The sequence below is a fragment of the Theobroma cacao genome, chromosome 3 (genome assembly GCF_000208745.1).
Source record: "Theobroma cacao cultivar B97-61/B2 chromosome 3, Criollo_cocoa_genome_V2, whole genome shotgun sequence".
Taxonomy (NCBI): domain Eukaryota; kingdom Viridiplantae; phylum Streptophyta; class Magnoliopsida; order Malvales; family Malvaceae; genus Theobroma; species Theobroma cacao.
In genome coordinates, this window is record NC_030852.1 from 5,363,865 (window position 1) to 5,374,897 (window position 11,033).

Here is an 11,033-nt window from a genome sequence, read left to right on the forward strand (position 1 = left end):
CTTTAAACTTTCCAACAAAATTCCAAAGAATTATTTTTCGTTGAAAATTTCTAACGAAAATCCATCGGAAATTCCGTTGGAAAGTTTGGAGGCAATAAATTTTTTTTGTGCCAAAAAATTTTTCGATGGATTTCCAACGGAATTTATCCATTGGAATTATTCTGTTGGAAATCTGTCGTAAAAAGTCACAAGAAATTTTCGTCGAAATTTCGTTGAAAATTTCTAACGGAATTTTTTCCGTCGAAAAAAACTAATTTTCTTGTAGTGATATATATATACACACTCAAACTTTAATAAAAAAAGAAATCATAATTTAAATTAAACAATAATAAATAGAAAAAATATAGTATATCAATATGCTTGCTCATCATAACTTGCATGTATTTTTCTTCATAATAATAATTTTGATATTTCTTTCCATGTCTGTGTTTTTTTTTTTAAATCTTTTTTCATTTTGTTTTTGAAAGTTCTTCCCTTATCCTTCCCAAGTGGTCTTACAGGTTGCTGCAAAATCTGTACCAGGCTAAAACAGGTCAAAAGCATTACTTTATACTTTTGCCTTATTTTGGTAATTCAAACTTAGCGCTGCTGCCCTAATCAATGATTCTAAAAAAAAGGAGAAAACATCTCTTTTTAAGTATGCTAAACTACTAAACTCATGTTTTCTTTTAGGTAAATAAAGGCATAATATTTGAAAAGGTTTTTGAAATATTTAAGAAAATTCAAATAAGTCTTTATTCTTCTATTACGTTCAATTAAGTTCTTGTATTTTTATTTTGTATCAAATATACTTTTATAATTAATATTGAATTAATTGTCATTAGTTAAAATATCGCTTATCATTTTATATCTATGTGACACTGACATAAAATGTGAAAAAATATTTCACAATCATGTTATCGTATTACATCAACATGTCACATCATTATTCATTATGATACATCAATATGTCACGTCAGCGTCGAGTGATATAAAATAACAAATGATATTTTGACTAATAAGATATAAAAAACCATTATTCTTAAAAGCTTATTTGATTGAAAAAAAAAATTAGATTGAAAAGAATAAAATAATAAAAACTTATTTAAATTTTTCAACATAATTTAAGAGATTTTTTAGTTATTATCATAAATAAATAATATTTCAATTATAAAAAAATAAACAGCAAAAAGATGTAACGGATATTTCTCGTTGTTGTACGTAATTAGATCGGGTGAACAATGGACAAATGAATCAAGTCAAGCCATGGGGAAAAGAAGATGCATGGACTTGAAATTATATGTCTAACAAAGCAAAACGAAAGGTTCCATCAATGGCAAGAGTCGCTGTCTGGAAAATTCAATCTTCACGTGTTAATATTATCTAACAAAAACTTTTATTGAAAAAATAAACAAAATTTTGTCACGTGTGAAGGATTCAATTCATTGCTATGGAGTCTATTGAATTTGAATATTGGATGGTAGTAGTACTATTCATTTCCCGCATGCGAAATTTTCATTTTCTTATTGGATGTTGCAAAAATATCAGGGTACTTGTCCCTTTCCCACCTCCCATTCATGGCTCAGGAATTTTCAATTTACAAAATCTCAATTATTACTTTCTTGTTCAATAGTTATGGAAATTTCTGGTTCACATGGCTGAGCTGATTAAGCAATAAAATTGAAGAGAGAGGGAGCATTTGAAGTCTAGCACAGCGATGGTTTGCCCATTAACAAGAACATGGAAGCTGACAGCAACAACGAGTGGCTATTGTTCTAACTCCACGGTTTTCTTCTTATCCACCACATCCCATCCACAAAATAGGAGACAGAGTTTGGCTGTTTTGTCTTTTGATCCCACATCTTCATCTTCTTTGAGCTCTTCTTGCTCTAATTCTCCTGTAACTGCTTACTCAACCAACAAGAAATATGTGCCAATTGCAAGAAGCGATGCTAGTTGTTTGGCCGACGTACATAGTGATGACAAAGTTGAGAAAGAAACATCCACAACAAAGAACGTGGAGATTGAAGAAAAGTTGGTGGTTAGAAAGCAGCCTTTGTGGCAAAAGCTTCTGTTTGCGTCCAAGAAGATCAGGAGTATTGTCTTGCTCAATTTCATCACCATTGTTTATGGTATGTTTCTGCTTTCAGTTTTGCTTATAAGCAAATTTGATGTAATTGGACTAAGAATACTTCAAAAGCTAGAACACTAAAGGAACTAAAACTATAATGTTGGTAGGTAAGAATCAGACAATAGGTTTAAAATTTAAACTTATCAGTGTGACGGGATACTCGAACTTTGCTATTATTCTTCTGACAAAGTGAATAGATTCTTTGTTAGGATTGATTACCTTTTGGTAGCCTAATTGTGGAAATAGATAAAAATAGTTCATTCAGCCATGGTAATTGTTATTTAATTTGTCTTGCCTCCCTGCCTCTATAATAACATTTGGAGTCCTATATGTATGTGCAATCGTTTTAATCAAGAATTTAACAAGAGAAATGGCATGATACAGAACCATTTGGCTAAAAGTGATGACTATGATGCTGAGTTCCGCCTGGCTTTGGCTCTAGATAATTCGATTTCTTAGTTAGAAATCACGAATTGAAGTGTTTCTAAGATTTGCATTGGTGTCAAATTCTGCAGCAAGTGATATTCCAGTTATAAAAACAGTTGAAACTATAATGGACCCGGCACCCTTCTCCGCTGTGCGGTTTGTCATGTCAGCTATACCTTTCTTGCCATTTGTGCTTCGGGCTCGAGATGATGTTCATATCCGTAAGGCAGGGATAGAGTTGGGACTCTGGGTCAGTTTAGGCTACTTTGTTGAGGCACTTGGACTGCTAACGGCTGATGCAGGGCGTGCATCATTTATTTCTCTGTTTACGGTAAGTTCTGTGTTTTGACTCTATACGATGAAGTAGGCCTTGCAAATGGTATCACTAAGGCTCCTCCATTGTTGCACTAATCTCAATCCTCTAACGCTAATAAATTCTTTCGCCAGGGAAAACTTCATACTTGAAAAGGTTTTTTCTTTCAAGTCCTACTAGGAAGACTTAATCTAAGAAAGTAACAGGAATGAAGACCGATGATACCTCCTACATTTCATTATTTTCTCAGTTTGGAGTGCTATGTATTTTCCCAGCATGCATGAACACAAATCTACATGATTTACTTTTCCAGTTCAAGGACATGGATGTGCAATAAATAGAGGTGCTCCTTTTGAGAATGCAAGTCCATTTATAATCAATTCCTACTGCTGCAACAGGTTATCGTGGTACCAATGCTTGATAGCATGTTAGGAGCTATAGTACCTGCTCGTACTTGGTTTGGAATTCTCATGTCTGCACTAGGTGTTGCAATGCTGGAATGTAGTGGCTCTCCACCAAATGTAAGCATTATATGGTTTTCTTTTTTAACTGCATTTTTCTTATGCTTATAAGTTACAACATAAAGAAAACACTAAAAATGAAGACATTAAGAAGATCTCTTTCCTCTCTTAATTTGACTGTATCTTGTTCCTTTCAGTTTGGAGATCTTCTAAGCTTTTTGAGCGCTATATTTTTTGGAATTCACATGCTCAGGACTGAACATCTTTCAAGAAGCACAAAGGAGGAGAACTTCTTGGCACTTCTCGGATATGAGGTTTGTTGCTGGACTGTGAATGGGACTACCTTCATGTATTTCATTTCTTGCTAATTGTGTGGATAATAGATCATTCAGCATTCAAGCAATTCAATAATTTTTATGGTTTATTTTAGGTCGGTGTTGTTGCTCTGTTTTCAACACTCTGGGTTGTAATTGGAGGATGGTTCGATGGCACACAAGATTTTGATAAATCATCTTGGACATGGGAACTGCTGTGGGACTGGATGGTTGCCTTCCCCTGGGTTCCTGCACTATATACCGGCATATTCTCAACCGGATTGTGCCTGTGGATAGAGGTATTGTTTTCATTTTCTGCTTGTTATCCATGTTCAAAGAACAAACAAGAATCAGCTTCGAAATGGCTCTCATTGGCAGCTCAAATAATTCCTTATTTTCAATTGCTTTTACAATAACATGCAATGCTATAAATTTAAGCAGTAACAGCGTAAATGACAATCAGTTGCGTTTCTTAAATGTTTCTAGTTTGTAGCCTGCTGCTGGTCTGATGTTCTATTCAATCACTTATCCTAGGTGGTCAAGCATTAGCAGCATGCTTCCAGTGCATTTCATATTGATCTTCTTTATAACTAGTAACTCTCAACCAATACATTCTGACTCAATAAAAGTAAAGAAAGCATAGAGCAGAAAATAATCATTGAAAAGATGATATACACGGACTGCAAGCCATGTAATCAATATAATCCTTGAGCAAACCTGCATCCTATAACCTTCAGCCAGCCTCACTGGGCAACAGTTTTGAGTTACAGCATTTTTATGCAACCTCGTTTCATTTCTGGTGGTGCTTTTCAGTGAATCACTTATGAAAATCGTTATTTTTTCTCTCCATACAGATTGCTGCTATGCGTGAAGTGTCAGCAACAGAAACAGCCATTATTTATGGGATGGAACCAGTGTGGGGAGCTGCTTTTGCATGGTTTCTCCTTGGCGAAAGGTGGGGTACAACCGGATGGATTGGGGCTGCTCTTGTGCTTGGTAAGTGATTTTCATATTACAATTTAAGCTCGTGTGTGATGAAGTTGTTTGTCCACATTCAGAAGACAGAATTGCATCAAAATGCTTCCGTAGTTTCACAACTCTGCTGAATGTCTTATCAATAAAACAAGGATTTGCTTCCATTTTCATGTTTAGCTTTCATCTTGCATTGTGCATACCTTCTTTCACTAAAGGCAGCAAAACTGATTGATTAAAATCGTGGTAGGTGGAAGCTTGATAGTGCAGATATTTGGATCCTCTGCTACAAAGGGGTCTGTAGAGGTTGAAAGAGGAAATCGGAAAGGCAATCTTCTGCTGGTTTCAGAAGTGGACAAAGGAAAATTACAGAAAAAGCTATCTACTTCACCAATTGTTGTCAGATCCAGAGCGGATATGATGGATATGTTTTAAGTGATCCATCTCACAATTGTTTTCCCAAATATATAACTTGTTGCTTATATTGCTATAATTTATGTATTATGTTGTATATATATAAAAGAATTCTAAATTTTTCACTATTCAAGTTAATTCAAATCAAGAAATAAAAGAATTTAAGGGCTTTTGCCATGTTCATACATTAATGTTAAGAGATAGTCTTGAATTCTAGATAGATTAACACACTTTGTTAAGGTAGTCTTGAAATCTAGTTAGACTAGGATGAGACTCATAGTTAGCCAAACATAAAAACTCTTGTACTTAACTCTACAAAAGGATCATGTGGTATTAGAAAATATGATTAAGCCGACAAAGTGTTTTGTGAGAGTGTAAATTTAGAATACAAGAGATTTGGGTGTAAGTGAGAGAAGGGATGAGTTTGACATTGGTCTATTAAACTCTGGATTTCTTCTTAATGAATCTTTTTTTTTTTTGTGAACGTAAGTTATCAAAAGACAACCATGTAAATTTCTTATATTTTTATGAGTGAACTTGATTTTTTTTTCTTTTTTATCTCATTAATTGTGCAAGATCTTGGGTGACCTTTTAAGATTATTCTAATATTTTTCTCGATAATTTATATGCATTGTAAGCTTTTCTTGCTTCCAAAAGTAGAAGACTTCTATCATTTAGCATCAATGGGAAATTTTCTTATCCTTTAATACTTAAATTTACAATGTTTGCTCTTGCATCAAGCTATATATTGGTTCATGACCCTTACAATATTTCATCTATGAAGGGAGTAGACGTGACCATGAATTATTGTCCTGGTTTCGATGGAAATGAGTAATGGAAACTTGTAAATTATCATAGTTGTTTTTCTTCTTTTTTCATTTTCATCCAAAACACATGTGTTGAAACACATTGTTGGGAAATAACCCTCCAGCCAATTAAATTGGTCAAGGCTTAAATCTCAATCATGCAATCATATCATTCACAATGAATGATTAGAGGTTTTCCTTCATTAATAAGACTATGCTTCTTAACTCTATTGAATAAAATCCATGAGATTAACATACATTGTAAGGAAATTGTAAAGTAGTACAATTATGAGATCTTTATGCACCAAAGTATAATCTCTAAATTGTTCCTAGTCGATGTATCATTGAGATTGGATATCAATGATACTTAGAGACTGGTACATTTTATGTTCCTTACTTGAGAAATAAGTAACTGATCTCATCAATTGAAGTACAAGTATACCTAGACCTAGAATGTAGGTGCTTGTTATTGGAACAAATTCACTGAATATGACCTATCATGAGGATTCATTTGGTATTTCACTCTAGTGTCTATGGAACATATCCTCACGTAATAGTCATGTAAGTGATCCATCGACTAGTGACACCAGGTTGTCTTGTATGAGGATTATTGTATTTTGATACCATTTTACGAGGTGCTAACCATAAATGCCTAAAGTGATGGTCATTGGGTATAACATGAGACATATGAAGGCAAATTAGTGGCCTAAAGAGGATTTATCATTTTAAGTGAAAGGGACATATCCTATTTGTGTCTTTGATAAGCAATAACTTATGTAAATCTCTGGCCATGGTGGAATGAAGTTTCAAAAAAAGGGGGTTTTCAAATTTGACTTAGAGTTATACTTAGTAATGAGCTAATATGGAAAAGCCTAAGTAGTAGACACTGCACCATGCTCTTAATCTTTCTACGATATATGATGAAGGGATTGAATTGTAATGAGAGACTGATCATTGAAAGGTTGAGTCAAACCATTTTGAATCTTTTAACATTTAGGTGGCCATGATAAGTTGCTAGATCTCGCTCTTGGTCTATGATCATAAGATGATTGATATGATCAATGATAAATTCAAACTAGTTTAAATTTATCTAATCCTAAAATTAATTTATGGATTACATCTAAGATCATTGCCAACATGTTGGAAGCCTAATGGGTCGCACACCCAAAATGAAATCTAAAAATAAAATGAGATTTGTGCTTAAGTAAGATGTAATCAAGTTAGTAGTCATAAGCTACCAAGCACCTAATTAAAATAGTTTAATTAAGTGAGGGGTTAATTCATAATTACATAAGAGTTATGTAATTTCCTATGCATGGGCTGAAATTAACCTTAACTATATAAACCTAACTTTAGCTTCACTTTCAATGAGTGTGAGAAAACACAAAACATAGCTACTCCGTAGCCGCCCCTGGTAAAAAAAAAAGAAAATAATTTTCTTCTCTAAGTTATTTGGTCAAGGGATGTGTGTGCACTTGAAAAGGTTTGATTCTTGTAATCAACCTAGCAAGCACTTTGTAGAGGCTATACTAATCCCAATCCTTGTGAAGGATTTTTAGAGATCATTAGTGTGGATCTTTGTTAAAGGTTGCATAAAAACCTCTTGAACAGTTTTGATTTGCTACAATCAAGCTTGGTGTAAGGTCGATCAAAGGGTTGTTCAGGTGTTTATATAAAGGATCCAACTTCTGTTATCTTTAAGGTAATGATTTATGGTCATATGCTTTGCATAATTGCTTAATGATATTCAAAAGGCCATTGAAAGTGACCTTGGGTGGGTGAGGCTTGTTTTCTATGTTTTATTTCATTTTGTCATATCCCATTTCTGAGACATGACCGACACATGGACCTATGTGGGTATGGCCCATTAGGCCTAAGCAAGCCTTAAATATCATGTGTGGGCTTGTCATCCACCGTACTCATACATTTCCAATCACATAATAAAATCCATAAATAATTCAACAAAATCATATCATTATGGAACTTCTCAACATAATGTAAAATTTTCCTCTCACCATAGTGTTAAAATTTGTCCACACCCATTTTCAAGGCTCAACACATTATTCACAATGATAAACAAATATAAGCATCTCAGCATTAATTTATATAACCAAGCATCATTTCAGTATCAATATAAATAGACTTGACTCGACACACTGCGGATTGTAATGATTGAGAAGGTTGGAAGGAAGGCATTGCCACACCTACCAAGAATAAGTTGAGCTATCACTCTATAAGGCGTCTAACCAAACGAACTACTAATCTATACAAAAATAAGGAAAAATAGTGAGTGAGTCACAAATACTCCATGAGTGGATATGGGAAAAGAGATAAGCCAGGGGAAAGAGTTTTTGCACAAATCATCAGTTTGTAATAAGCATGCATCGTTGCATAATCATAAATTTCTCAATTAAACCTTGAAAACGAAATAGTTGTAATCCAACAACATTTCTCCATATCAAATATCACATTTCATAAACTCATTTATGAAATAAAAAATTGAGCATGTATGAAAACATCTACACAAAAAATAAGGATAGTATTTGTTACCATATATTAAATCCCTCATAAGGTTTTATACTATATTATCCACCCCTTGGGCTTTATAAGGATTCGTACTTGAATTATATAAGATCTAATTCTAAGATTTACCACATAGCATTTTCCATGCATAATTGGTGAGCTAATAATCATTCTAATATGGACTAGCACCCTTGGGCATCGCCTAATATATAATTCTCGGCATTATTATGATAGACCAAGGCCCTTTGACTCTACTCCTTTAACCATCTCTTCATCATGCATGATGAGTTTTGGGCCCATTGGCTTTCCCTTTATACACCATACTCTCCACACATCATCAACATAATAATACATCCATTCCAATACTTCAACATAAACATTCACACATTAACCATATTAAAATAACCATACACAATCACAATTGTATATAAATCAATGGGCAATGTCATGCTCAATCAACAAAGCCAATACTCATATGGGCTATTATCATTAATATTTTCATATCAATATCAAACCACAAATATCATTTATCTATGCACATCATTTGATGTTTACATGTCATTTCACCTTTACCACATCATGGAAAGATATTTGAAGAGAAATCATTTGACAGGGTTTGTCCCCCCTTATTTAAAACTACTATATAGTTATATATATATATACTTTTAAATAATAGATTGAAACTTCTTTCAAAACATTTGGATAGCTATTCAAACCAATATTTTTACCAAAGTCATTTTAAACATGCAATGGTAAATAATTCATCAAAATATGCTTACTTTACGTATCCAAAGTACTTAAAAAAGATGTACCCACTTACCTTGACAAGAAGCATATTCTTTTCTAAGCTTCGAGTCACCAAAATCTTGCTTGTCAACAATCTCGAGCTCTAACAATCACTTAACAACATAATCCTATCATGAGTTCCTGGTTTCTAGTAAAAACCTATTTTTGAAACTAATGGATATATCAAATAACCTTCCGTTAAGTTCTAATAAATTTCTAAGCTTCAAACCTTATCCATAAAATGAATAACCTTAACTTTCCTTATCTTCACAACCTCTTTAAAGAGCAAAACCAACAAAATCCTTAGCTCAAAAACGGAATAAATGGGCTGAAATTGTAAAATCCTAGAGTTAGGTCATACCCATGAGATTTAAACTCAAAAATGCCAAATCTTACCTTAGATTTGAGTTGGAAGGTTGAATCCTTGTCCAATGGGGTTTTGGTAGATTGTGCGAAGGGTTGGATGGTGTTGGGGATGAGTTAAAAGTTGGAAAAGTGAAAAATAAATTTTAGAGCTCGAGTTTGGTTTTATATTTTCTCCACATTGGAGCTTAAAAATTGATTTCTTGGTTCCTAGAAATCCATTCTTGAAGTTCTAGACTTGTGAGAATTGACTTCTTGACTCCTAGACATTGATTCTTAAAGTTCCAGTATGCTCCCAAACTTATGAGAATCGACTTCTTGACTCTTAAACATTGATTCTTTATCCAAGCCCTCTTTGTCCTATTTTAAGCCCCACGGCTTTCCCTATTCCTACATTCCATTATCAGTGCACACTCAACAGTAGAAAGGTAAATGTTGAATCTTTAGGGCTCTACAGCCATATATAATGAGTTCACCAAACTATTGATGAACCATTTCACCTTTATCCTCTTAGTGGCCATGAGGTAAAATGCAAACCTTGACAAATGGGTGAAGCGTACATCATAATCTAATACAACATCCATAAGGTGTATATGATATCCTCAAACTCCTAAGTCTTCGAATCCTGCATTGCCTCAAGTAGAAACCTAATCATGAAAACTGCACAAAACTCATCCTAAGTCAACTGTGAGAACCTTTAGGATCTCCTTTTGAGATGAGACTAAAACCACTGATGAGTTGCACCCTCTAGTCTAAATCCAACAAGCTTTACTAACCTCTTTCTAAAGCACCTCAAGGCTGCTCGGATCGAATGTGGCATCTTTACCTGGATAAAAGCAAGCATAATACTTAATTACTCAATTACTAACTCATGGTTAACAAGAAAGGTTTATAAACAACATAGGAATCTATGTGGTCTCGGATTTGCCAAATGTGCTGTCATTCACAAATTACAATCAAAATTCCACATAAAGACTCGGCACTCTACTTTGACAAATAAAAACACTTGAACTTAAACGACTTATTCTCTAATACTAATTTTATCACATCTTAATTTCAAGGATGTGACCAATGCAAAGGTCTACATGGGTATAGGCCACTGGATCCAAGCAAGCCTCCAAACAAGTGATTCATTATGGCAAATTAATCAAAACATAAGAGATGCATCTCAACATGCATATATATAATTAACCCAAGCATATCTGTCGTAACGTGCGGGTCCGGGAACCCGACCGCTAGACGTGAATGTGAAAACTCACTAAAAAAATTAAACTAGGAGTCGCCACCAATCTTTTTTTTATTAGGTGTGATTGGCCACCTATTGACTCGATTCTAATCGATGCAAACTTAAATTAATTTTAAGCCCACCGAAAAGAACCTTAAACCGGTCTACAATTTTCTGGATCTAGGTTCGGGAGTACGGTTACGCCCGGGGAAGGATTAGCACCCCTCGGACGCCCGTTCCATGAACGGTACTATTTTTAGATTATCCTATTGGGCTTTAATTTTTAATTTCACTAGATTTCCTTAATTATTATTTTTATT

General features: G+C 34.0%; 1 protein-coding gene across 1 annotated transcript; it reads left to right on the top strand.

Annotated features, from left to right (window-relative positions):
- Positions 1,503-5,201, top strand: LOC18604330. The gene is made up of 7 exons (XM_018116647.1): positions 1,503-2,111; positions 2,626-2,867; positions 3,248-3,370; positions 3,508-3,624; positions 3,741-3,923; positions 4,479-4,620; positions 4,847-5,201. Exons 1-7 carry the CDS (start codon positions 1,697-1,699, stop codon positions 5,029-5,031), a joined length of 1,407 nt encoding a protein of 468 aa, XP_017972136.1. The 5' UTR covers positions 1,503-1,696; the 3' UTR covers positions 5,032-5,201.

Bases quoted from the DNA above. Each gene is read 5' to 3' on its own strand.
- LOC18604330 (XM_018116647.1), top strand. From the start codon at position 1,697: ATGGTTTGCCCATTAACAAGAACATGGAAGCTGACAGCAACAACGAGT. The intron at 3,371-3,507 runs GTAAGCATTATA...TGTTCCTTTCAG, and splicing joins GTAGTGGCTCTCCACCAAAT to TTTGGAGATCTTCTAAGCTT. The intron at 3,625-3,740 runs GTTTGTTGCTGG...GGTTTATTTTAG, and splicing joins TGGCACTTCTCGGATATGAG to GTCGGTGTTGTTGCTCTGTT.